A 27,120-nucleotide genomic window follows, 5' to 3' on the forward strand; every position below is an offset into this window, starting at 1 on the left:
AAGCTGGCTCTTGTTTTCCATTCTTCTCTCCTCCCTCTCAGTTGTATCACTGGCTGATTACCAGATCTTGTGTAGTCTATCAGGTACAGATAGGGTCTGTCTGCTGCTGAAGAAGAGAGATTTAGGCATGTATAAACGCATATTGGGAAACAGGAGCACTTTTGCCATGGACTATGCACTTGCCATGGCATAAACACTCCTCTCCTGACAAGTGTGGGGAACGTTAATCTAAGACACTTTTGTTGTCCACTAAATTAGCACTGCTGTTGGTGGATAAATAGAAAAAAAATGAGGCTTTTATTAACAAACAAATGCAACAAAACAACAAATGCAACATCAACATTTATTAGCACCGTGTAAGGATGGTCATGAGGGCAGCAGTGCTCCACTTGTTCTATCCTGTTTTCCTATCAATAGCACCAGAGTTATTGAACAGTGTTCCTGTCTGCACTTAAAGGTGTTTTGTTACTAACCAGTGTTTTAGAGCTACTTGTAGTAACATCTCTTTATTTGATGGTGGTTATTAACAGAAGTGTTTTTCTATATATTTTCCTTTCACTCATGTCTTTTGGGAAGCCTGAAAGTGAATGCTGTTCCCTCCCCCCCCCCCATGTACCTACTGGCAAATGAAGTGTATCCCTAGTGGGTGGGGGTACATTCGTAGGTACTATGGCTCCGGCCACTCCCCCCTCCCTCATGAAGAGAAAGAAACTCTTTAGTGATGAGATGGGATATTTTCCTTGCCCCTGCAAGGCACTTTTCCTATGGAGGTTTAGACAGGTTCTCGTTTTTAAACTAGTATAGCCTCTGTGCATGTATGGAGTGCATGATTTAGCAAATCTGTTATACCACTTAAAGTGTTGCACCTCTTGGCTAAATTACCATTTGAAGAAAGGAAGGGAAGGGTAAGGGGTAGATTTAAAAAACAGGGTTAGATTTAAATGCAAAACAGAAATTCAAGTTGGTTTTCACCAAAGCCAATAATACAAGTTTGGTCAAATTCCCCTTCAACCTCAAGGGGTTTCCAGTCCAGCTTGGTTTTCCAATGGAGGCTCTCCTTCAGGCGGCTGCTAGGGAGGAAGGATGGGGAAAGAATTTGAGTGTGTGCCAATGACCCTCCTGGTAAAACTGGTCTTGCTTTGCTTCCAGAGGAAGTTCTGCACCTTCCTTCTTGGCACCACTGGAGAGCAAGTGGAGGCGGCCACCGTTGACCAACTTTTCTGCCGGGAGACTTTCAGCCAGGGGTTGTCTGCCATGGTGAGGTAAGAGGAAGAACGCGGTGACCTTCCCCAGTGGTCTGGCAAACGGAGCTGAAGGCACGGGATCAGACTGTGCCCGTTTGCTTCCTGCGGTGTCTTTCCCTTCCTTACCAAGATCTGCTTCTCCATTTCAGAGCTGTCGGAAAGCGAAGCTGGTGGATTCCTCCCATGGTGGAAAGCATCATCGCTGCTCTCGAGGACCAGGATTTTGCCAGGGTGTCACAAGTCGCGGCAGCTATCTACATTGAGGTGAGGGGCACTGACGCGGGAGGAAATGGGTGCAGCAAGGAGGCCCTGGCTTGGTTTCTGCCGAGTGTTGGGCTACTTTGAGCCTAAGGACTGTTGCCTGTTTTAGTGCTCCTCAGAGTAGACCCATTGGATTTGATGTACATGGCAAACTTTGGTCCATTCACTTCAGTGGTTTGCTCTGTGCAGAATTGCAAATGGTGGGTAAAAGGAGAACGTGCCTCAACCTCTCATCACTGAAGAGTTTCTTTCTCTTTGGGCCTCTTTAGCTGCTCAGCTGCCATCTGCTTCCCTGTGAGGATACACTGGAGCAGCTCCTCAACTGGCTGGAACATGACTACCTGCAAGTCCGGAAGCTCAGCATCAGAGGGATATCCCTGCTTCTGGACTCTGGCATGGCAAGTGATGCTCAGAGGGAGGGAGGGAGGAAGGGGGGGTACAGATCTCGATTCTAATCATGGCCCAGCACTCTTTTGCTGGCACAATACTGAAGGGCCTGTGCTAAAAGGCATGAGGCCTTTCAGACCTTTGAAAAGATTCTCTCTTTTGTGTAGGACCCTTCGCTTCTGCGGCTCTCGCTGCTGGAATCCCTGTCTTATGTAGATGCTGATGTCCTCCCAGAATTCCAGGGAGCTGGGAGAGGAAGACCTGAAGATGCTGGCAGAAACCTACTGCGGCCTGGCTGCCCATGTGAGTATGAGGGGAAACATGACATCACACCTGGTGGTGGAGGAACGCTTTGGAAGAGGAAGGGTGGCGTTTAGACTGGCATGCAGCGGAGATGTTCTGGCTTCAGGAGGGTGTTCCTCTGGAAAGTGATCTGATGAGAAACACAACCTCTGATATTTTCTGCTTATAGGAGGAAGCCTGCGTCCGGGCATCAGCCGTCGAACATCTGGGGCTGCTTCAGGGCTGGGTGAGAGACCAAAGACAGCAACAGAAGAGGATGCCATTCATGAACTGGTTGTGGTCCTCATTCACCTCGAAGACGAGGACGAAGTGGCCAAGGTGAGGGCCAAAGAGGTGGACTTATGCAGTAGGAGGGAGGGATTGTTCTCAGGAGCTTCCGAGACTATGTACTGCAATTTGTAACCCTCTTCTTGTGTTGCAGGCCGCAAGGAGGGCTATTTCCTATCTAGCCCCAGAAGTCAAGTGGTGGGCTCGTTCCAACAAATTTAGCCTCCACTTTGCTCTCCACCAGGCTGCCAAGCATATGATAAGGTCCCTCTGCTTTGTTGGCAGCTTTGCCCAGGCATGTCTCTGGGAGTGCAAGGCTCTTCTGCTGCGCTCTCAAGCCTCTCTGATGCCACTGCTCCTTTGTCTTTGCCCACAGAGCAAGACCTTCAGCAACGACATCCTTCGGAGTGCTGCCTTATCTTGTACGAATCTTGGCCTCCAAGAGCTGCTCCGCAGGGAGAAAGGCGCCAAAGACCTGAAGTGAGAGAGGAAGGTCAGAGATGCCCACAGGGCAGGGCTGGGGAGCAGAAAGCCCAGGTGCTGCCTCTGCGGAACCCAGAACATGTGGCTTGAGAGACAGCGACTTACCCTGAGAAGAGAGGAACAATTATTCACGAACAGTTCAGGAACCGGTCCTCCGGTGGATTTGAGGACCTTCTCAGCTCTGATGATGAATGTTTGGTTCCTTAACGTTCGTGCCAGTTTCTCTACAAAGGAAAGCCAAAGGGTTAGTTTGGGTCTTGCTCACCCCCACCCCATGCTGGGATGCATTCTTCCAGTCTTACCTTGGTTGTGCCGCAGGATGGGCAGAAGATGGCAGAGAGCCTTTGCTGCCCTCTGCCTGCTCTGTGGGTCTTGATCCAGTGCACAAAGACAGGAAATCGCCTGGAAGAGGGCAGCAAAGGCTCTCTGCCATCTTCTGCCCATCCTGCGGCACAACGAAGGTAAGACTGGAAGAATGCATCCCAGCATGGGGTGGGGGTGAGCAAGACCCAAACTAACCCTTTGGCTTTCCTTTGCAGAGACACTGGCATGAAAGTCATGAAAAGAAGTTACTGAAAATGAGTGTTAAAAGTTGGAAATTTCCTTTGGTTTTTTGTGTGTTCTTTGGTTTTCTTCTTTTTTCTCTTTCTTTTTTTTCTTTTCTGTTTTGCTGTTTGTAACCTTTTGAAAATTTAATAAAGATTATTATAAAAAAGAAAAAGAAAATATCAAATGCTGTGGAACAGTGCTCATGTAATAATGTAGTCATAAGGATGGAGCTATGTAGAGGCATTGCCTGGCTTCACAGTTTTTCCTGCATTGTATAGCATAGCACACACACAAATCATGATTCAGGATATATTGCCAGGTCAAAAATTATGAAATCGTTATCACAATATGGACTTCAAACCAGCTTTGGATGATGTATCACCCAGCCCTACTCTCAGCTCATGATTATTATCTCTCCTGGGGCAGTAAACACAGCACTCTGTGGCAACCTTGTTGTGCTACAGCCACAATCCAAGCCATATTGACTCCATGAAAACCAGCAACATGGAAAAAAGAGGCAGGCAAGGCTAGTTAAGATACCTGGATGCTACACTAGGTCTTTTGACTCCAGCTCCCATCACCAACCCAGTCCCCGTCTGGTAGAGATTTAGGGGCCAAGCCAAGATGTCAATCCAAAATCGCCTGGGAAGGAAATTGAGGAACCGGCTAAAGCAGAGCTTTCCAAACTCTGTGTCGCGACAGGTTACTGTGCTGGCTGCAGTGTCTTGTGCAAATGCTTCTCTTGGGACTGGAAAGGGGTTAGTTTAACCTCTGGTTCGTTAGTAAAACTGAATTACTGTGTTGCAAAATAATGCATGTCTAAAAAGTGTGTCACCAGCATGAAAGTGTGTCACCAGCATGAAAAGTTTGGAAAGCTCCTTTAAAACAAACAAACAAACAAACAGAATCCTTTTTCCTGGGGATAACTCAGATGGAAATTCCCAGGTGTCAAAAAAGGGTATTTATGTATGCCACTACTGTGGCTCATGTTTCGTTAGCCCAAAAATGGAAAAGGAGAGAGGTCCCAACTAAAGAAGAATGGCAACTTAAACTGATGGAATACGCGCAGCTTGCGGATCTAATGGACTACTGAATGGTTTAGTTTATATAAAATATGCAGGGATTTACGTTGTGCAAAATGAACCATGGGAAGAGAGGAAGGGATGTCATTGATATTTTAAGGTTGTTTAAGTGAATATTCTAAAATGTAAAACAGAAATTTAATAAATTCAGTTCAGGAGAAGCAGCCATTTCCCCCACGCCTGCAAGCCTCCTCGATGGGCTGGTTTGCTCATCTTGGTCTCTTTCGGGAGCCCCTGCATGCCAGGCTATAGCAGAGGAAAAGGCAGGAGTGTGTGAAATGGCAACAGCTGTGAGAAGCAGGGTTTAAATGGACCACCCCAGCCCCTGGTGACCAAATCAAGCCGGGGATTGCTTTTGCGTGATCTGACAAGGGAACAAAAGGAGAGGCTGGCAAGCTTATTGCAAAAGAGTCCCATCCTGGTATAAGTGTGTGGTTTTTCTAAACGGGCAGCTTAACTTTTGCCCTCCTTCATGCCGGCTTTTGCAGACGCTGTCTGCACATCGCTCAGTTGCCATGGGAATGACGGGAGATGGATGGAGCAATGCAAACATCCTGTCTCGGGCAATCTAACCGAACGCCTCGGGAATCTTGAACTGGGTCCTGGCATCGCCATGTGCCAGCTCGCACCTGCTTTCTGGACGATCCCACGCCTGAGGCTGGCAGTTTTGAAACGAATGCAAGATGGGTCTAAGCAAAGCCAGCCAAATGGGAAACAAGAGCGCTGACAGACACTGCTGGGCCGTTGGCTGAGGGTGGTGCCAATCCTTCAGGCTCACATCGGCACCATGCCTTTACAACGCAGCTTCCTGTTTTCCTATCCATATCTCTTGCAGCTAAAACCACAACTCTAGTCTGTGAAAGCTCAAGCCACAATGCATTTAATGGTCTTTGAAGGTGCACACAAGGTTCTGTGTTGCTTTGGGAAGAACATGTTGCTGCAGCTGCCAATGGAGACATATTCCAACTGACCTAGCAGTTAGATGGTGTGATTTTGTTTCCACCTGTTCCCTCTTGCTCTCCTTTTCTTTTCATTGCTTTCTCTTCCACAAAACCATTTTTCTTTCCTCTCTATTTCCCCCTTCTTCCTCCACCACTTCCAGTGACTTTCCTTGAGTAGGTTTCTCTCTTGTGTGATAGGAATTTTATGGTCTTAGACATATGGTAATGTTCATAAGTGTGCCAACCAAGCACGTACATAGATCAGCACAGGAAGACCGACCTGGAACCATTTTGATTCCCAAACTGTCCCAAACTGACCAAATGTTTTCTCTGCAAGGTCAAAGGAAAATGGAAAAGCCTCCCCGTTGTCTTTTCCTTCACAAATCCTGTCTTAAGGGCACATTTAAGATATGAATAAGGTGTGAGCCTGTGACATGGCCCAGGAACTAAGTATTTATCACTACAATTTATCACTATCCTAGGCCCTTCACGGCCTAGGACCCTCGTACCTACGGGACCGCCTCTCCCGGTATGCCCCGTGGAGGACCTTAAGGTCCATAAATAGTAACACCCTAGAAGTCCTGGGCCCTAAGGAAGTCAGATTAGGTTCAACCAGAGCCAGGGCCTTTTCAACACTGGCTCCGGCTTGGTGGAACGCTCTGCCTCATGAGACCAGGGCCCTGCAGGATTTTAATATTTTAATGCTTCAATATTTTAATGTTGTATTTTAATGTTGTTTTTAAGTTGTATTCATTCAACTTATTTTTATTATTGCTTGTTAGCCGCCCTGAGCCCGGCCTTGGCTGGGGAGGGCGGGGTATAAATAAAAATTATTATTATTATTATTATTATTATTATTATTATTATTATTATTATTATTACAAAAGAATGGCCAGGCTCCCCAGGCAATCCAATCAAGTAACCTGCCAGACGGGAGATAAACAAGGACAGGAGAAAAACAACATTCAAATTTCTGTTTAGACCGCCTTTTCTGTGATGTGTTTCTGGGGGTGGTCTTTATCTACAGGGTGGCAATTTTTAAAAAAATATTTTATTAAGTTTTATCAATAGAAAAGTTCAGAAAAATACAAAAACAGAAAAATACAAAATTACAAAAAACAAAAATACAAACCTTAAACACAAAAAAGAAGAAAAAACACATATAAAAGAAAACAAAACTCCCTCTTTTTTGATTTCTCATCTTTAGTTAACTTATTTTCCTGAATTCCTCACGCCTCCCTTTTTTGTATCCCTTTTAAGAATTGGTTCAGCAAATTCATATCCTATTAGTTTATCTATTATCAATCCCATCTTACATTTTACCTTGTTGCTAGAACCCCTTCAATTCATTTCAGTGTCATCAGCATTCAAAAATTTTACAATATTTCTGTAAATAAGTTTTAAATTTCCTCCAATCTTCTTCCACCGACTCTTCTCCCTGGTCTCGGATTCTGCCAGTCATTTCCGCCATTTCCATGTAATCTATTAGTTGCATCTGCCATTCTTCCAAGGTGGGTAAGTCTTGTGTCTTCCAATGCTTTGCATCCATATAATCCACAGGGTGGCAATTTTAGAAGTCTTTATAAGGCCTTGCACGCCATTTTTCTGGGTCCCTCCTCCTCCTCCTGCGTGTGAGGGGAGCACCCTGTTGCAACAGATCAATAAAGATCAGGCTTACTAGCTGCTTTGCTTCTCAATATTCTCTGGTTGGCCTCTGTTATTTTCTCCTACCAATAGGGAACTGTTACGGCTAAAATCTGGGTGCGGGGTTACTCTGCCACCCAGCTCATCGGACTAAGTCCGTGGGTCCCTGCGGAAGAAAATGAGCTCAGCCGGACGCAGGAGCAAACTGCAGAAGATCCAAGTTTATTGCGCAACAGGTTCAAGGCGAGATTGAACAGCGAGAAAGGGGTGACATGAACTTTTGAAATTTCCCTCCATATCCCAGAATACAGTGCAAAATACATCCCAGTTACATCATGAATACATTAAGAGGTTGGGTTACACAGATTAACATATGGAGGAGGGAGGGGGGAATATGCAGAGTGCTGGATGGAGGAGGGAGGGGGGAATATGCAGAGAGCTGGATGGAGGAGGGAGGGGGGAATATGCAGAGTGCTGGATGGAGGAGGGAGGGGGGAATATGCAGAGCTGGAGATATGCGCAGATAAGCACATCCTGAGAAGACAATGGTTCATGTACACATAGTCTGCCCGGAGGAAAGGTTTGGCAGAGTGATTTTGACAGGATTACTTGAGAGATTATGGAGGACAGGGGAGGGGTGATGGAGTCCTAGAGAAATTGAGCAAATATATTGTAGTGAAGAAGACATGCCCCCCCCCCTCCGTAACAGAACCTATGTAAGGACTCTATATGGGCTCTTGGATACCCCATAAGGGAAGAGGGCAATTTTTGTTTACAATACCTGCTTGCCACATTTTCTTATCTCCTTTTTCTCCTGCCTTCTCCTTTTCCTATTCTCAGTATTTTCACTCATATTTTCCCCCCCTTCAGTCATTTTCTTGTTTGGCTTGAAAAACAAGGGAGTTGCCTGCCTCAGATGGTGGTATTTTTCCATCTGTCTTTTCTCTTGGCCTCATTTCTTCTTCACTGACTCTTCTTTCTTATTCCACATCCAGGGCCAGATTTAGGTTTGATGAGGCCCTAACCTACTGAAGGTAATGGGGCCCTTATATGTCCAGCTGTCCTTTATCAACAACGAATTGTCGCTGTTTTCGGTGTTGAATATATGCTAGATGGTAATTTATGGACCTAATAGGCATCTAAAGCCATTTGCACATAACAAAATATGTATTTTATCAAAGTGTTGTGAGGATTATAAGGTCTAAGATATAAAATAAATGTTCATAAATGTACCAGACGCAGGCACATGCGTGCGCACAAACACACAAAATGTCTGAAGCAGTATAGGAAAACAGTCCTAAAGCCATTTTCACTCTTTCAGTGAAATACAGGATGGGCGCATAGACACCACCTTATACCGCAAACCAACTGACCGACAAACATATCTACATGCCTCTAGCTACCATCCCAAACATACCAAACAGTCCATTGTATATAGCCAGGCACTACGTTACAGCCGCATCTGTTCCAATTCTACAGACAGAGACTCTCACCTAAGAGATCTACAGCAAACCTTCTCAGAACTAAAATACCCAGCAGATGAAGTTAGACAACAGATCAACAGAGCCAGACTGATACCCAGAGAGAACTTGCTGCAAGACAGACCCAAAAAAGAAAATAACAGAACACCTCTAGTCATCACATACAGCTCCCAAGTTAAAACAGTACAACACATCATCAGAGATCTACAACCTCTCCTGGACAATGACATTTCTCTTTCTCAAGCTCTGGGAGGAAGACCTTTCATTGCCTACAGACAGCCACCCAATCTTAAAAAACTCCTAACCCACAATAATACTACAACCAGACTTAACACAGACACTGGCACCAGAGCCTGCAATAAACCCAGATGCCAACTTTGCTGCCACATACACCCGGACAACACCATTACTGGCCCCAACAAACATCACACATACCATCTCGGGACTATTTAATTGCTCATCGTCTAACATTGTGTATGCCATCAAATGCCAACAGTGTCCTTCAGCTCTCTATATTGGACAAACAGGCCAAACCTTACGCCAAAGAATAAACGGACATAAATCTGACATCAAGAATCACAAAACAGAGAAACCAGTAGGAGAACACTTCAATCTCCCAGGACATTCTATACAAGATCTCAAAGTAGCTGTTTTACTACAAAGGAATTTCAGAAATAGACTGGAAAGAGAAGCTGCTGAATTACAACTCATTACCAAACTTAAAACCATGGAAAGACCTGGGCTGAAAAAAGACATTGGATTCTTATCTCACTATACATGACTAAACCATTTCTCACCTTCTCACCCCTTGCCTTTTCCTGTAAGACCTATTACAGTCGTTAAGAGTCGTCAACAGGCTCTCTCAGCTATCTGCCTATCTCCCATTCCCACCACCCTTCTGAGTAACACCCCTCCCCACCTTCTCACTATATAGAAGGATCTGGCAACTTCTGTTTCAGTGTATCTGAAGAAGTGTGCATGCACACGAAAGCTCATACCAAGAACTAACTTAGTTGGTCTTTAAGGTGCTACTGGAAGGAATTTTTTTATTTTGTCTATGGCAGACCAACACGGCTACCTATCTACTTCAGTGACCTCAGATATTGTCTCTGTGCTCACAAATCCTGCCTTAAGGGCACATTTGGATATGAATAGGGTGAGCCTGTGAGGAATTACCATAAGTATTTGTCATCACAAAAGAATAGCCAGGCTCTCCAGGTAAACCCATCAACAGGTTTCCTGCCAGACAAGATTTTGTTGTAGACCGTCCCTTCTGCTGTGATGTATGTATGATTTATTGGGGGGGGGGTTGAGGTACAGGGTGGAAATTTCAAAAGTCCATATAAGAGTTTGCACACCTTTCTTCTGGGTCTCTCCTGCCTTCTGTGTGTGGCTGTGAGCAACCTGTTGGAACAGTTAATAAAGATCAGGCTCACTAGCTGCTTTGCTTCTCAATATTCTCTGGTTGGCCTCGGTTATTTTCTGCTTCCGATAGCGGACCTACTTAAGGACTCCATATGGGATTAACATATTCAGCTAAGCAAAAGTGATTAATACTTCTGATTTTTGCAAGGGACCCCCCCCCCCCGGTTGCCCCCGCAAAAGGCTTCTCCTTGCAGAGGCGTAGGGAGGCTGGGGTGGATATCCTCACATAAGACAGTCTGGTTATTGGAGATATGTGCCTTCTGCCAGCTGCCTGGGGTCATTCACAGGCTGCCATGTCTCTCTCTTTTGTCATTTATGGCGCTTATATCCAACTTGGCATCTCAGAGTAGTCCCGAAGGGGTTTCCAATCTAATCAATAAAATGACCCTTAAACAAAATCATAGAATTGTAGATTTGGAAAGAACCCCAAGGTGCATCTAGTCCCATCTCCTGCAAAACAGGAATTCAATTAAAGAATCCCTTGCAAATGGCCACCCAACCTCTTGTGTATAAAAAACCTTCTGAGGGCGTCTGCATTGATATCCCATCTTTTTCTCCAAGGAGCTCAAGATGACATGCATAGTTCTCGCCTTCTCATTTAATCCCCACAACCTGGCCCCAGGTCACCCAGTGAGCTGCACAGCTGAGTAAGGAGGGATTTGAACCCTAGTCTCTCCCAGGGTTTCCCCTTCTGAGAAACAGCTCTTTACTTCACTCACAGAAGCTGCTCAGTTTTGCTCCTGATGAGCAGTTGCTGGTGTGGTTTAAAAAAAACAACAACTGCAAGCATTCTATGATGTCACAGCAGGGGGCTTGCAGGCACTGGGCAACCAAAGTTGGCATGAGTGTTACACAGATCTGAAGGTGCACACATAGCAGACATGCACCTGAAATAAATATTTACCGGTAATTGCCTCCCCAAGGGCCCCCCTCCTCAGGAGAAGGACCAGGGCCCCGGAAGGAGCGCAAGTGAAGGCTCTGTACCGGTCGGGAAGAGACAGAGACCACACCAGGATTGGAAAAAGCAAAGCCTGATCTTTATTGAAAGAACAGAAAAAAATAACACAAAAAACTGTTGCAACAGGGTCCCCGCTCACGCAATGACACGGAGTCAGAGACCCTGAACAAAGGGACTGCCTTGATTCTTATACCTTTTGATTTTAAGGCAGTTTATTATTATTGTGGGACTTTGGGGTAGGATGATATCATTAGGATCATTTTACCTTTATTCCCCTCTCTGACCCTGATTCTCTTATGACAATCCTCAAGTATTTCACTTTCTTAACCACAGTCAGACCTGTCTCAATCTGAAACCTCTCTCTTTCAATCGGTGTTAAATTTTTCTCTAAAACCTTAGTTTTTAACTTGTTCAGTTTAAATCCTGCTACTTGACCAAATTCTTGAATTAATTCTAAAACCCTTTTAGTGCTAGATTCTGAGGAGCCAGAAGAGAATTAAAGTGGTTTGATCAACTAATGAAAGACTGTGGTCTAGTGAGAGAGAAACCAATTCAACTAATGGAGGACAATGTTGTAAATAAAAATATGCCCTTTTCCCTTATGGGGTATCCAAGAGCCCATATAGAGTCCTTACATAGGTTCCCTATTGGTAGGAGAAAATAACAGAGGCCAACCAGAGAATATTGAGAAGCAAAGCAGCTAGTAAGCTTGATCTTTATTGATCTGTTGCAACAGGGTACTCCCCTCACACGCAGGAGAGGAAGAGGACCCAGAACAATGGCCTGCAAGGCCTTATAAAGACTTTTGAAACTCCCATTCTCTAGATCAAGACCACCCCCAGAAACATTATGCATACATCACAGAAGGGGTGTAACCTAAGATCACCCCTCAGATACATCCCACCTACATCACAGAAATTTAAATGTTGTTTTTCTCTTGTCCTTGTTTATCTCCTGTCTAGCAGGTTACTTGATCATTCTTTTGTAGTGGTAAAATACTTATTTCCTGGGCCAGGTCACAGGCTCACACCTTATTCAAACACAGATTAAGACAGGATTTGTGAAGGAAGAGACAATGGGGAGGCTTTTCCATTTTTAACCTTGCAGAGAAAGGATTTGGTCAGTTTAGGAATCAAAATGGTTCCAGGTTGGCTTCCCTGTGCTGATCTATGTATGTGCAGTTATGAACATTACTATATATCTAAGACCATAAAATTCCTATCACAACAACCAGAGCTGTCTAGAGCTGACTCAAAGTGATAAATTTTGTGCAAGAACAAAGCATATCCAAAATGAAATCTCATTTCATACATGAAGTTATATGGGAAGAACTTGTAAACTTGTCATATTGTTCTGCAAAGGAAATGATAGCAGATAGTCTAACGCAACCTCAGGCAAAAGAAAGTTTCAACTCTCTTCAAAACAAAATGGGACTGAAAATGTTTAAAGATAATAATGATTGTACATAGCATTTTGTCTGAGAAGGGGTTTGTGGGATGAAAGCATCCAAAATACAAAGTAAACCGCCCTGAGATCTTTTGATGAACAATGGGAAGTGGGAGGGAAGAAAAGAGAAAAGAAAGGAAAAGTAGAGGAGAAAATAGAAAAGAAAAGAAAAGAAATGGTTAATGCTCACAAAGGCTATAGCATTGTAAGCTTGAATTCTGTGATGTCATACACCTTTGCCAGAGGCAGTTATGTCAGTTGAGGCAGTTATTAACAGTAAGCCTTGAGTTCAGTCAGGGAAAAAGGCAGGGAAGGGAAGGAGGGAGGGAGAAGAAGAAAAAAATCAAAATAAATAAGTGTTGTTATGTATATGGCATAGCAAATTGGTGGTTGTCTGGATGTCCAACATGCCCCCCCGCCCCCCATTGAGGAGACATGAGGAGTTTCCCTCAAAACCTCAGTCAACCTTGAGGTGAACTGTCTCTCTTATGACAATTCCTGATTCTCTTATGACACACCCTAGAGAAAAACAATCCTTCACCATTCAAAAATTATAAAATATTCCCTGGAAAAAAGACACACTTTCTTTGAGTTCACAGAGCAATCCTGAAGCCATCTTGACCCTCTTAATGACCCCAGATATTTACTCGGCTCTTGAAGGAAAAACCTTTCCCAATAGTTCTTTTCACTTACAAATCCTTCCAAAGCTATCTCTCATATAACAATAATAATAATAATTTTTATTTATACCCCGCCTTCCCCAGCCAAGGCCGGGCTTAGAGCAGCTTACAAGCAATAATAGAAACAAGTTGAATAATTACAACTTAAGAACAAAATTAAAATACAACATTAAAATATTGAAACATTAAAATTTTAAAAAGTAGCCTCATTGCAGGAGGAGAAGGAAAAGATAAAAGAAAGAGGGAGGGAATCAAATTGGCTCCAAACTAAAAGCCAGGCCCTGTGGAAAAAAATCCTGCAGGGCCCTGGTCCCATGAGGCAGAGCGTTGCACCAGGCCGGGTCCTAGGCCGTGAAGGGCCTAGGATAGTGATAAATTGTAGTGATAAATACTTAGTTCCTGGGCCATGTCACAGGCTCACACCTTATTCATATCTTAAATGTGCCCTTAAGACAGGATTTGTGAAGGAAAAGGCAACGGGGAGGCTTTTGCATTTTCCTTTGACCTTGCAGAGAAAACATTTGGTCAGTTTGGGACAGTTATCATTAGGATCATTTTACCTTTATTCCCCTCTCTGACCCTGATTCTCTTATGACAATCCCCAAGTATTTCACTTTCTTAACCACAGTCAGACCTGTCTCAATCTGAAACCTCTCTCTTTCAATCGGTGTTAAATTTTTCTCTAAAACCTTAGTTTTTAACTTGTTCAGTTTAAATCCTGCTACTTGACCAAATTCTTGAATTAATTCTAAAACCCTTTTAGTGCTAGATTCTGAGGAGCCAGAAGATAATTAAAGTGGTTTGATCAACTAATGAAAGACTATGGTCTAGTGAGAGAGAAACCAATTCAACTAATGGAGGACAATGTTGTAAATAAAAATATGCCCTTTCCCCTTATGGGGTATCCAAGAGCCCATATAGAGTCCTTACATAGGTTCCCTATTGGTAGGAGAAAATAACAGAGGCCAACCAGAGAATATTGAGAAGCAAAGCAGCTAGTAAGCTTGATCTTTATTGATCTGTTGCAACAGGGTACTCCCCTCACACGCAGGAGAGGAAGAGGACCCAGAACAATGGCCTGCAAGGCCTTATAAAGACTTTTGAAATTCCCATCCTCTAGATCAAGACCACCCCCAGAAACATTATGCATACATCACAGAAGGGGTGTAACCTAAGATCACCCCTCAGATACATCCCACCTACATCACAGAAATTTAAATGTTGTTTTTCTCTTGTCCTTGTTTATCTCCTGTCTAGCAGGTTACTTGATCATTCTTTTGTAGTTATAAAATATTCCCTGGAAAAAAGACACACTTTCTTTGAGTTCACAGAGCAATCCTGAAGCCATCTTGACCCTCTTAATGACCCCAGATATTTACTCGGCTCTTGAAGGAAAAACCTTTCCCAATAGTTCTTTTCACTTACAAATCCTTCCAAAGCTATCTCTCATATAACAATAATAATAATAATTTTTATTTATACCCCGCCTTCCCCAGCCAAGGCCGGGCTTAGAGCAGCTTACAAGCAATAATAGAAACAAGTTGAATAATTACAACTTAAGAACAAAATTAAAATACAACATTAAAATATTGAAACATTAAAATTTTAAAAAGTAGCCTCATTGCAGGAGGAGAAGGAAAAGATAAAAGAAAGAGGGAGGGAATCAAATTGGCTCCAAACTAAAAGCCAGGCCCTGTGGAAAAAAATCCTGCAGGGCCCTGGTCCCATGAGGCAGAGCGTTGCACCAGGCCGGGTCCTAGGCCGTGAAGGGCCTAGGATAGTGATAAATTGTAGTGATAAATACTTAGTTCCTGGGCCATGTCACAGGCTCACACCTTATTCATATCTTAAATGTGCCCTTAAGACAGGATTTGTGAAGGAAAAGGCAACGGGGAGGCTTTTGCATTTTCCTTTGACCTTGCAGAGAAAACATTTGGTCAGTTTGGGACAGTTATCATTAGGATCATTTTACCTTTATTCCCCTCTCTGACCCTGATTCTCTTATGACAATCCCCAAGTATTTCACTTTCTTAACCACAGTCAGACCTGTCTCAATCTGAAACCTCTCTCTTTCAATCGGTGTTAAATTTTTCTCTAAAACCTTAGTTTTTAACTTGTTCAGTTTAAATCCTGCTACTTGACCAAATTCTTGAATTAATTCTAAAACCCTTTTAGTGCTAGATTGTAGTGATAAATACTTAGTTCCTGGGCCATGTCACAGGCTCACACCTTATTCATATCTTAAATGTGCCCTTAAGACAGGATTTGTGAAGGAAAAGGCAACGGGGAGGCTTTTGCATTTTCCTTTGACCTTGCAGAGAAAACATTTGGTCAGTTTGGGACAGTTTGGGAATCAAAATGGTTCCAGGTCGGTCTTCCTGTGCTGATCTATGTACGTGCTTGGTTGGCACACTTATGAACATTACCATATGTCTAAGACCATAAAATTCCTATCACACGAGAGAGAAACCTACTCAAGGAAAGTCACTGGAAGTGGTGGAGGAAGAAGGGGGAAATAGAGAGGAAAGAAAAATGGTTTTGTGGAAGAGAAAGCAATGAAAAGAAAAGGAGAGCAAGAGGGAACAGGTGGAAACAAAATCACACCATCTAACTGCTAGGTCAGTTGGAATATGTCTCCATTGGCAGCTGCAGCAACATGTTCTTCCCAAAGCAACACAGAACCTTGTGTGCACCTTCAAAGACCATTAAATGCATTGTGGCTTGAGCTTTCACGGACTAGAGTTGTGGTTTTAGCTGCAAGAGATATGGATAGGAAAACAGGAAGCTGCGTTGTAAAGGCATGGTGCCGATGTGAGCCTGAAGGATTGGCACCACCCTCAGCCAACGGCCCAGCAGTGTCTGTCAGCGCTCTTGTTTCCCATTTGGCTGGCTTTGCTTAGACCCATCTTGCATTCGTTTCAAAACTGCCAGCCTCAGGCGTGGGATTGTCCAGAAAGCAGGTGCGAGCTGGCACATGGCGATGCCAGGACCCAGTTCAAGATTCCCGAGGCGTTCGGTTAGATTGCCCGAGACAGGATGTTTGCATTGCTCCATCCATCTCCCGTCATTCCCATGGCAACTGAGCGATGTGCAGACAGCGTCTGCAAAAGCCGGCATGAAGGAGGGCAAAAGTTAAGCTGCCCGTTTAGAAAAACCACACACTTATACCAGGATGGGACTCTTTTGCAATAAGCTTGCCAGCCTCTCCTTTTGTTCCCTTGTCAGATCACGCAAAAGCAATCCCCGGCTTGATTTGGTCACCAGGGGCTGGGGTGGTCCATTTAAACCCTGCTTCTCACAGCTGTTGCCATTTCACACACTCCTGCCTTTTCCTCTGCTATAGCCTGGCATGCAGGGGCTCCCGAAAGAGACCAAGATGAGCAAACCAGCCCATCGAGGAGGCTTGCAGGCGTGGGGGAAATGGCTGCTTCTCCTGAACGCTGCTGTCCCTGCAGTCTCCACCATGCAGACAGGTAGGCTGAAACTTTAGCTCAGAACTTTCCAAACTTTTCCTTTCTTTTACATTTTTCTTTTGCAATTCAACAGTCACAATTTTTATTAAATTTCTGTTTTACATTTTAGAATATTCACTTAAACAACCTTAAACTATCAATGACTTCCCTTCCTCTCTTCCCATGGTTCATTTTGCACAACGTAAATCCCTGCATTTTTATATAAACTAAACCATTCAGTAGTCCATTATTACATCTATCAATCTATCAATCTACATCTATTACATCTATCAAAACTTATTTACACTGTTGAATTTATCTGAATGCTGCCCATGTTTTCAAGTGTACACAATTTTCCTCCATATATTCAATAAACATCTTTCCAATCTTCTCTAAATGTATGTACTTATTGTTCTCTTATATGTTAGATCCGCAATCTGCGCGTATTCCATCAGTTTAAGTTGCCATTCTTCTTTAGTTGGGACCTTTTCCATTTTTGGGCTAACGAAACATGAGCCACAGTAATGGCATACAGAAATAGCCTTTTTTGACACCTGGGAATTTCCATCTGAGTTATCCCCAGGAAAAAGGATTCTGTTTTTTTGTTTGTTTGTTTTAAAGGAGCTTTCCAAACTTTTCATGCTGGTGACACACTTTGTAGACATGCATCATTTTGCAACACAGTAATTCAGTTTTACTAACGAACCAGAGGTTAAACTAACCCCTTTCCAGTCCCAAGAGAAGCATTTGCACAAGACACTGCAGCCAGCACAGTAACCTGTCGCGACACCGAGTTTGGAAAGCTCTGCTTTAGCCGGTTCCTCAATTTCCTTCCCAGGCGATTTTGGATTGACATCTTGGCTTGGCCCCTAAATCTCTACCAGACGGGGACTGGGTTGGTGATGGGAGCTGGAGTCAAAAGACCTAGTGTAGCATCCAGGTATCTTAACTGGCCTTGCCTGCCTCTTTTTTCCATGTTGCTGGTTTTCATGGAGTCAATATGGCTTGGATTGTGGCTGTAGCACAACAAGGTTGCCACAGAGTGCTGTGTTTACTGCCCCAGGAGAGATAATAATCATGAGCTGAGAGTAGGGCTGGGTGATATATTGTCCAAAGCTGGTTTGAAGTCCATATTGTGATAACGATTTCATAATTTTTGACCTGGCAATATATCATGAATCATGATTTGTGTGCGCGCTATGCTATACGATGCAGGAAAAACTGTGAAGCCAGGCAATGCCTCTACATAGCTCCATCCTTATGACTACATTATTACATGAGCACTGTTCCACAGCATTTGATATTTTCATTTACATACATTCATTTTAAATAAGATGGGTTTATGAAGCAATTCTATATCCTCCCACCACGCTGACAAAGAATTCCACAAAACAGTAGTCAATATCCGGACTCACTGTTCAGTGTTGGACATCATATTTGCTGAATAAATACACAAAGCTTCACAGCTTGTCTTTCATCGTACACAGTTTGGTACCTCGCTTCATTTAAAGATTTTCAGAGACTTTGAGACTAAAGATTTCATTTTGTACTTGTTATGGTTTGAAGGAATTCTATAAAGATTGTCTATTGCGTATGTACATGGCCTAGACATTGCTGCCATCCTTATTTCAGGCATCATGATATATCATATATCACAGTGTTTGCCTGGTGATATATCACGATGCTGAAAAGCAGCTATCGCCCAGTCAAGCTGTGGTTCCAGAATGACCATTTCTAACAATTAAGCTGCAAAGTTTATTTGTTTTCTTTACTTACTTACTTATTTAGTTTATATACCGTCCTTCTTCGTAAGATCTCAGGCGGTTCACAGAATAAAATACAAGGAAAAAACACATATAAATAATTAAAACAGCTAAATAATAACCCGCCCCTCCATAATTATACGCCAACATAACAGCTACCTTGAACACTGTGTGGTTCAGAAGTGTTTGGAAACCTGTCTCCAGAGGCTGTTCTCCCTCACTTCTGGCAAGTTGGAATGAGCCAGTGACAAAATGCCCAAGTGAAATTTCCCAGAAGCTGGTAGTGGGCGGGGGTGGGGGTGGGGACCTCTTGAGTACAGCCTCTCATTCTTCACACTAGGATGTATGGAAATTATGAGGCTGATGGGAAGAACTAGAGGGCCAGAATTCCTGGGTTTAATGTGCTGGCCGTTTTGTTGCTTCTGGGTAATGGTGAAAAGGAGTGAAATAAACGAGTGCCGGGTAATTGAGACAGCAGTTGACATTAGGCAACACAATAGAGTCTTGTGGCATTTTAAAGACCAAGAGATTTATAGTGGCATAAACTTATGTGGACTAAAGGAGAAGGGGTCTTTAGGCCACAAAGGTTTCCACTACCATAAATCTCTTTACCAACTTTAAATTGCCACAAAACAACCCTGTCCTCTGTTGCACTCGACAGTAGCAAGGCAACCATCCTCTGGGTGTTATTCGGGTTAAACAGGCTTCCTTCGGCCATCTCTGGGCCACCGATGAGCCCATGGTAATATGCTGGGTGTTGCAATTAGTAAAGCAAATAATTTAAGCACGTGTGATAGTGTGCTCATTTAGCACGCTGATAAATGCTTGGTGAAGTCATCCATTTTCAAACAGCTGTGACAGGAACATTAGGCTGAACTCTCACTCAATTATAGTGACAGAACTACCTAAGCTGTACAGAAACTTATTCATGTATGCTACTACGGCAGGAAGAATGTAACTCGCCCCAAAATGGAAAGAAGCAGAAGTCCCAGCAAAGGAAGAATGGATACAAAAACTTGTGGAATACGCAGAAATGGTGGAACTTACCGGGAGAATAAGAAATCAAGACAACAAACCTTTTATAAAAGAATGGCAATAGTTTATTGAATATTTACAGATAAATTGTAAACAGATAAGAACATTGGCAGGATTATTGTAATGACTTGCAGTTTTATAAGAGTACAGTGGTACCTCGGGTTACAGACGCTTCAGGTTACAGACTCCGCTAACCCAGAAATAGTACCTCGGGTTAAGAACTTTGCTTCAGGATGAGAACAGAAACCGTGCGGTGGCAGCAGGAGGCCCCATTAGCTAAAGTGGTACCTCGGGTTAAGAACAGTTTCAGGTTAAGAACGGACCTCCAGAATGAATTAAGTTCTTAACCCGAGGTACCACTGTATATATTTAAAGTAGATGAGTAAATGGGCAAAGTAAGATAATTTGGATATGCAGAAGGTATTAAAAATAAATTTAAGGAACAGCAGAAAGAAGAGGGGAAAGGAAGTCAAGTTTTGAAATGTTAAAATGATTGTAAAATTTGTGAAATGTATAAATCTGAAAAGCAATAATAATAATAATAATAATAATAATAATAATAATAATAATAATAATATAATGGATGGCTCTGGCCCGATCCAGAAGGTGGTTCTTCTATGTATGTCCTTGTGCCTTGCCAATGACTTTCCCTTTTCCTCTCCCTCTTGCCCAACAGTGAGCGTGGTCGATTTCTGCAGCCAGACCCTGCACGGGGATGGGATGGTGTTGACATCCCACCGAGACTCCCGCCGTTACTACTTTGTAGTGGCCAGCACAGACTGCCAGCTGACCATGCAAGCGGCAACCCCCAAAGACAAGGTCCAGTTCCAGTTCCGCTTCTTCCTGGTGTACAGCATGGTGCGCTCGCCTTCCAGCACGCTGGCCAGCAGGGCCAGCAACGACCACCCCACTCTGGCCCTTCCCAAGTCCAGAAGCGAGCGGAAGACCCCTGACCCTTGCACAGCAGGCTCCTACGTGCAATTCTACGATGGCCAAAACCACACCGCGAAGCCCCTGGGGATGCCGCTGTGCGGGAAGAACATCCCCCGGCCCGTCACCTCCACAGGCAACTTCCTCACCTTGAGGCTCGTGACTCGCGGCCAGCAGCCTCGTGTCGACTTTGTCGGTGACTTCACCTCCGTTCGAACTGGTAAGGCAGGAAGCCGCTGCAAATGAGCTGAGCAATGCCGCTCTATCTACCACTGTATAGGTACATTAAACAACAAGAACAGCAAAATCTGCCTTTCCCTCCCCTTGCAGGCTTGAACGCTTCGGCCTGCAGCACGGAGTCGTATTTTCCCTGCCACAATGGAAAATGCATCCCTCCCAGCCTAGTCTGCGATGGCAGCAGTGTCGATAACTGTGGGGATGGTACAGACCAGGCTGCCCAGTCCCCAGCCTGGTGCAAAGGTTGGTGGCTGTAGAAGGAAGAGGGTGTGTGTATGTGCTGTTATAAGTAAAAAAACACCAAACTGCTCCTTTTCCCTTATGGGGTACCCAAGAGCCCATATAGAGTCCCTTTGCAGGTTCTCTATCGGTAGGAGAAAATAATAGAGGCCAACCAGAGAATATTGAGAAGCAAAGCAGCTAGTAAGCCTGATCTTTATTAACTGTTGCAACAGGTTGCTCCCCCACACGCAGGAGAGAGGAGGAAGACCCCAAACCATGCGCGCAAGCCCTTATATAGACATTTTAAATTGCCTGCCCTGGAGTCCAAGACCACCCCCAGAAACATCATACCTACATCACAGAAAAGGCGGTCTACAACAGAAATCTGAGTGCATTGTTTTTATCATGTCTGCCAGTTAATGGTCACTTGACTGGATTACCTGGGGATCCTGGCCATTCTTTTGTTATGATAACTACTGGGCTCACACCCTATTCATATCTTAAAAGTGCCCTTAAGACAGGATTTGTGAGCAAAGAGACAATGGGGAGAGTTTCCATTTTGCCCTTGCAGAGAAATATTTGAGGCCAATTTGTTCAGGACTTTTTCTATGGGGTTTCAGACATGTGGTTTATATACAGTTATGAACATTTATTTTATATATTTATGACCTTAAAATTCTTATAACAGTGCCATTCCTTGCTCATGATCACTTTAAAAAATGGGTGAGAAAGTGAGGCTGAATGCCTGAGTCTGATGGCTGCAGCGGCCCCTTAAGTTGTTAGGAAAGGGAGGAGGCTACGCCCCTCTGCTTTGGTTTCTCCGTGGCAGCACAGAGGCCACTACTGTTTTGGACTCTTTCTCCTTTTCAACTCCAGGCTCACCCACGCTCCAGCCGCCCTTGAATAATGCCGAGGCCTCTTCTGCAGTTAACGCCCTGCCAAGTCAGGTGACCTGCGCAGGACCCCAGGAAAGCCAGCTCCTGCCCCCAGGCACTGCCACCTGGGACAAAACAGGTACAGCAGTACCATTGCTGGCAGGAATGAGGCCTTGTTTGTTGTTTGGTTGTTTATAGTGTGCCATTTGGGAACTCCCTGCCTGTTGATACCAAGCAGGTGGCTATCACTGTACTCTTTTCAGCTAAAACCACAGTTCTTTCTTACCTACAAAAGGTGATTCTATGTTGTTTGGCACAATGGCAACTCTTCAGCTCGCCCACTCACTCTAACCCCCATCCAAGTCTCCAGGTGCATACAGCAGAAAAACAGCCTCATTCAAAGCATTTGAGGGTAACTCCCAGATCGCCCTTATCTCCAGAGTGATAGTCAGACTATCTGTTATCAATCACCAAGTCAGCAGGAGCTAACAGGAAGACAGCCAAACCGCCATTCGTCTCGCCTGGAAATCTGCTAAAAACATTTTTAAAAAATAATATTTATGCTTTTCAGGTCTACATTTCACTAATTTTACAATCATTTTAACATTTCAAAGCTTGACTTCCTTCCTCCTCTTTCTGAGGTTCCTTGAATTTATTTTTAATATCTTCTGCATATCCAAATTAACTTAACTTGCCCATTTATTCATCTACTTTAAATATATACCGTTATAAAACTGCAGGTTATAATAACCATGCCAACGTTCTTATCTGTTTACAATTTATCTGTAAATGTTCAATAAACTATTTCCATTCTTTTATTAAAAAGTTTGTATTCTTGATTTCTCATTCTTCCGGCAAGTTTTGCCATTTTTGCATATTCCATAAGTTTTTGTGTCCATTCTTCCTTTGCTGGGAATTCTGCTTCTTTCCATTTGGGGGCGAGTAACATTCTTACTGCTGTAGTCACATACATGAATAAGTTTCTGTACAGCTTAGGTAGTTCTGCCCCTATAATTCCCGAAAGAAAAGCTTCTGGTTTGTTTTTGTTTTTTTGCAAACGTTATTTTAAACATCCTTTTCAATTCATTATTTATCATATATAAAACATTTTTGTATAGCTAAGCCTATCCACATGCTTATAAAGTTAAAGTGAATTTGAATCTCTTAGTATTTTAAATTTTTGTAGGTTTTATTGTTGTAATTTTTTTATTTTCTTGTTCTACCCTTTGTGTAAACTGCTCCGAGATTTTCTTCACAGTCAAGCAGTGTCTATGTTTTTTGAAATAATAATAATAATAATAATAATAATAATAATAATAATAATAATTTTATTTATATCCCGCCCTCCCCAGCCGAAGCCGGGCTCAGGGCGGCTAACAACAATCAAATAATCAAACAGTCAAATAGTCACACAATCTAAAAATATTTCATTATAAAAATTTATTAAATCAAATTGATGGCAACCAATTAAGCAAAATTCTGTGCAGGTTGCCAGAGGAGGGAGTCAGGCTGCGCCCTGACCAAAGGCCTGGCGGAACAGCTCTGTCCTGCAGGCCCTGCGGAAAGATGTCAGGTCCTGCAGGGCCCTAGTCTCTTGTGACAGAGCATTCCACCAGATTGGAGCCGCAGCCGAGAAGGCCCTGGCTCTAGTTGAGGCCAGCCTAACCTCTCTGAGGCCTGGGACCTTGAGGATGTTATTATTTGCAGACCGTAGGTTTCTCTGTGGGGCATACCAGGAGAGGCGGTCCCGTAGGTACGAAATGAAGAACAGTATCAAAATAGCACAGCTGGGGCAATTGTTTGCTGGGGAACACGATTTGTTCCATTTTCCTGCAACTCACCAGGCTCCTTCTCCTCCTTCTGCAGACAAACGCAAACCCCTTTTTGCTTCGCTGGCTGCCATCCTGGGCGCTGCCTTCGTGTTCTGGTGCTGCTGGAATCCAGGCTGGTTCATCTGGAGGATGGGCGCCTGCAGGTACCTGCCCGGTTGCAATTCCGTCTGCGCTGCCTGCCACCTCTGCCCACGCAGCTGCACCCGCCGGCAGCCCCCCAAGGTCACCCCGCATGGAAGCACCGAGCCACCCGTGTGACTACGAGGGGGGGGGGCACGGTCACTTTCTCAGCAGAAGCATCCCTCCCTGCCCTCCGTACGTCTCACTCACATGTTCCATAGGATGCCATGTCTTGATTGTGGATGAAACTGGCATCCCGGAAAGCCAGATGACCTAGAGAGAGAGAGGGGGCAAGAAAAGGGACGTCATCTTGGTGCAAAGCAAGCAGAGACAGAGGCAGCTCAGCAGGAGGACAGGTATGCTCTGCTGCGTCTAGAGACCTCCACCCTCACGGAGCACTCAGAGCAAGATCTGGGCACAGATGGAGGCCTACCTAGCAGGTGGCCTGGGGACATGTCCATCCTCCCTGCCATTGTTACCAAGACGTTTCTGTCCATCCCTACCAGGGAATAACGTTGCTTGACTTACCCAGAAGCAGAGCTGCCACCCTGGAGACTGCTGGCAGCCTGTTGGCAGACGGCTTCGTGCAAGATAAGGCAGCACTCCGAAGGATGTCCTTGCTGAAGGTCTTGCTCTGTGGGCAAAGACAAAGGAGCAGTGGCATCAGAGAGGCTTGAGAGCGCAGCAGAAGAGCCTTGCACTCCCAGAGACATGCCTGGGCAAAGCTGCCAATGAAGCAGAGGGACCTTATCATATGCTTGGCAGCCTGGTGGAGCAAAGTGGAGGCTAAATTTGTTGGAACGAGCCCACCACTTGACTTCTGGGGCTAGATGGGAAAGAGCCCTCCTTGCGGCCTGCAACACAAGAAGAGAAGAGGGTTACAAATTGCAGTACATAGTCTCGGAAGCTCCTGAGAACAATCCTTCCCTCCTACTGCATAAGTCCACCTCTTTGGCCTCACCTTGGCCACTTTGTCCTTGTCTTTGAGGTGAATGAGGACCACAACCAGTTCGTGAATGGCTTCTTCTTCTGTTGATGTTATGGGAAGTCTTTGGTCTCTCACCCAGCTTTGAAGCAGCCCCAGATGTTCGATGGCTGATGCCCGGACGGAGGCTTCCTTCTATAGGCAGAAAATATCAGAGGTTGTGTTTCTCATCAGATCACTTTCCAGAGGAACACCCTCCTGAAGCCAGAACATCTCCGCTGCATGCCAGTCTAAACCCCACCCTTCCTCTTCCAAAGCATTCCTCCACCACCAGGTGTGATGTCATGTTTCCCCTCATACTCACATGGGCAGCCAGGCCGCAGTAGGTTTCTGCCAGCATCTTCAGGTCTTCCTCTCCCAGCTCCCTGGAATGGTAGGCTTGGTGTACCAGCTCTATCAATTCTGGGAGGACTGGCAGAAGCGAAGGGTCCTACACAAAAGAGAGAATCTTTTCAAAGGCCTGAAAGGCCTCACGCCTTTTAGCACAGGCCCTTCAGTATTGTGCCAGCAAAAGAGTGCTGGGCCTGATTAGAATCGAGATCTGTACCCCCCCTCCCTCCCTCCCTCCCTCCCTCCCTCCCTCCCTCTGAGCATCACTTGCCATGTCAGAGTCCAGAAGCAGGGATATCCCTCTGATGCTGATCTCCCGGACTTGCACGTGTTTGTGTTCCAGCCAGCTGAGGAGCCGCTCCAGTGTATCTTTACAGGGATAGACCTCCAGACGGCAGCTGAGCAGCTAAAGAGGCCCAAAGAGAAAGAAACTCTTCAGTGATGAGAGGTTGAGGCACGTTCTCCTTTTACCCACCATTTGCAATTCTGCACAGAGCAAACCACTGAAGTGAATGGACCAAAGTTTGCCATGTACATCAAATCCAATGGGTCTACTCTGAGGAGCACTAAAACAGGCAACAGTCCTTAGGCTCAAAGTAGCCCAACACTCGGCAGAAACCAAGCCAGGGCCTCCTTGCTGCACCCATTTCCTCCCGCGTCAGTGCCCCTCACCTCAATGTAGATAGCTGCCGCGACTTGTGGCATCCCGGCAAAATCCTGGTCCTCGAGAGCAGCGATGATGCTTTCCACCATGGGAGGGATCCACCAGCTTCGCTTTCCGACAGCTCTGAAATGGAGAAGCAGATCTTGGTAAGGAAGGTCACCGCGTTCTTCCTCTTACCTCACCATGGCAGACAACCCCTGGCTGAAAGTCTCCCAGCAGAAAAGTTGGTCAACGATGGCCGCCTCCCCTTGCTCTCCAGTGGTGCCAAGAAGGAGGTGCAGAACTTTCTTAGCCCCTCTGGAAGCAAAGCAAGACCAGTTTTACCAGGAGGGTCATTGCTTTCCTTCACTTAATAAAAATTACTCCACATGTATAGAAAGACAACTGTAAAAAAATACAAAGGTTAAAAAATAAAAAAGAAAGCAAAAAAAAATAGATTACCAGTCAGATGAAAACAGACTTGACACAAAGACATCAGATTTAGAAAAGAATTATTATTAAATAATACAAAGATATTATCAAAAACCGCACAGATTACTACTGGACTGAAAAAATGGGAAAACAATGGGGAAAAACTTAAAATTCACCATGTGCTATCTGATAAAAGAACTTCATGAAACTGACTTTCAGCATGTGATGAACATGTCCCCAAAGTAAAACACACACACACAAAATGAGCTATGAGGAACCAAAAATAAATAAATGCTAAGGCACACAATAAGTAACCTGAAGTAATCTGTTTTGGCATTCTAACATCCCAAATGAAAATAAAAGTGTTTCTTGATGTGACATCAGCTGTAATGTTAATAGCGGAATACTGGGAAATGAGTTAATACCAATAAAAAATGAATGGCAATTTAAAGTTGTGCAAGTACCTTGCACTAGCCAAAATGACAGAATTAGTAAGAAATGCTCAGGCCAAAGGTAAACAAGTACCATTCCACAAACAATGTTTGGTTGTGCTTCGATTAACTTCATAGACATCATGGAGAAACTGATTAAATAAATGAAAACAGATTATTTGTAACTTAAAGTGTCAAAGCCACAAAGAGATGGAAGTCACTAATACAGCAGGGATTCAGACTTGTTTCACAGAACAGAAAGAAAGTTGCTGTTTGGCTTTAAGGGAAGAAAGACAAAAGAAAAACAAATGCAATTACTTTTTATAGAGTATTTAAATCACTGTTTGCATCCCCTCATTATCATTTGTGCTGTGGGAGAAAAGAAAGGACACTCTGTTAAAAGGGAAAATTATTTCATGTGAGAGGTCTGTCAGGAAATGCTGTTCCTAAAATGTATAGGCATATACACACACACACACAAAAAAAAAAAACTTATAAAATTTAAATTCCATTGGGAGGCGAACCCTTTTGTCTTACGTAGCCCCTGGAGCAAAAGGGTTAAGGGTGATTTCCCTCAATGGTTCCAAGTTTTACATAAGGAAATTTGGATAGGTTTCATGCTCTCCAAACCTTCTCTCCCCCCTCCTTTCTCTCGCTCTCTCTTTTTTGTAAGCTGATCTAG

The 27,120-nt window shown here is 44.2% G+C and overlaps 3 protein-coding genes and 2 long non-coding RNA genes across 10 annotated transcripts; 3 read left to right on the forward strand and 2 right to left on the reverse strand.

Annotated features, from left to right (window-relative positions):
* Positions 1-1,083: 1,083 nt before the first annotated feature.
* LOC308591558 (uncharacterized protein) lies at positions 1,084-2,124 on the forward strand (the record flags this gene model as incomplete). The annotated part of the gene is made up of 3 exons (XM_081202325.1): positions 1,084-1,262; positions 1,394-1,508; positions 1,775-2,124. 3 exons carry the CDS (start codon positions 1,084-1,086, stop codon positions 1,958-1,960), a joined length of 480 nt encoding a protein of 159 aa, XP_081058451.1. The 3' UTR covers positions 1,961-2,124.
* A 3-nt stretch (positions 2,125-2,127) lies between these two features.
* Positions 2,128-3,496, forward strand: LOC308592065. Of its 2 annotated transcripts, XR_014010335.1 has the most exons (4): positions 2,128-2,195; positions 2,365-2,513; positions 2,617-2,739; positions 3,336-3,496. It is a non-coding gene; the product is annotated as an uncharacterized lncRNA (long non-coding RNA). The 2 variants fall into 2 exon arrangements; XR_014010336.1 differs by lacking the exon at positions 3,336-3,496 and having other exon boundaries at positions 2,617-2,885.
* Positions 2,894-3,348, reverse strand: LOC308592059. Its single transcript, XR_014010325.1, has 3 exons — positions 3,248-3,348; positions 3,051-3,169; positions 2,894-2,937 (listed from the first exon to the last, which is right to left on the reverse strand). It is a non-coding gene; the product is annotated as an uncharacterized lncRNA (long non-coding RNA).
* Positions 3,497-7,875: 4,379 nt separating the features above from the next.
* LDLRAD2 (low density lipoprotein receptor class A domain containing 2) lies at positions 7,876-23,775 on the forward strand. 5 transcript variants are annotated; one of them, XM_081203156.1, is made up of 6 exons: positions 7,876-8,195; positions 16,495-16,624; positions 20,078-20,551; positions 20,662-20,811; positions 21,667-21,804; positions 23,532-23,775. In XM_081203156.1, exons 2-6 carry the CDS (start codon positions 16,501-16,503, stop codon positions 23,753-23,755), a joined length of 1,110 nt encoding a protein of 369 aa, XP_081059282.1. In that variant the 5' UTR covers positions 7,876-8,195; positions 16,495-16,500; the 3' UTR covers positions 23,756-23,775. The 5 variants fall into 5 exon arrangements, with proteins under 5 accessions (XP_081059282.1, XP_081059281.1, XP_081059280.1 ...); XM_081203155.1 differs by lacking the exon at positions 7,876-8,195 and adding an exon at positions 14,130-14,149; XM_081203154.1 differs by lacking the exon at positions 7,876-8,195 and adding an exon at positions 15,442-15,769.
* Positions 23,776-23,785: 10 nt separating this feature from the next.
* Positions 23,786-25,913, reverse strand: LOC308591495 (uncharacterized protein). Its single transcript, XM_081202258.1, has 8 exons — positions 25,774-25,913; positions 25,605-25,719; positions 25,204-25,338; positions 24,907-25,032; positions 24,579-24,737; positions 24,368-24,471; positions 24,146-24,250; positions 23,786-23,890 (listed from the first exon to the last, which is right to left on the reverse strand). Exons 1-8 carry the CDS (start codon positions 25,779-25,781, stop codon positions 23,824-23,826), a joined length of 819 nt encoding a protein of 272 aa, XP_081058384.1. The 5' UTR covers positions 25,782-25,913; the 3' UTR covers positions 23,786-23,823.
* Positions 25,914-27,120: the final 1,207 nt, after the last annotated feature.

This window comes from Podarcis bocagei, assembly GCF_964188305.1.
Source record: "Podarcis bocagei genome assembly, chromosome: 7".
NCBI lineage: Eukaryota > Metazoa > Chordata > Lepidosauria > Squamata > Lacertidae > Podarcis > Podarcis bocagei.

Coding starts and splice junctions, on each gene's coding strand:
- LDLRAD2 (XM_081203153.1), top strand. CDS start 19,891: ATGATTGTAAAATTTGTGAAATGTATAAATCTGAAAAGCAATAATAAT. Junction 20,552..20,661: donor CTTCACCTCCGTTCGAACTG/GTAAGGCAGGAA, acceptor CTCCCCTTGCAG/GCTTGAACGCTTCGGCCTGC. Junction 21,805..23,531: donor TGCCACCTGGGACAAAACAG/GTACAGCAGTAC, acceptor CTCCTTCTGCAG/ACAAACGCAAACCCCTTTTT.
- LOC308591495 (XM_081202258.1), bottom strand. Junction 24,472..24,578: donor ACAAGGACAAAGTGGCCAAG/GTGAGGCCAAAG, acceptor CTTGTGTTGCAG/GCCGCAAGGAGGGCTCTTTC. Junction 23,891..24,145: donor GGTGGCAGCTCTGCTTCTGG/GTAAGTCAAGCA, acceptor CTCTCTCTCTAG/GTCATCTGGCTTTCCGGGAT.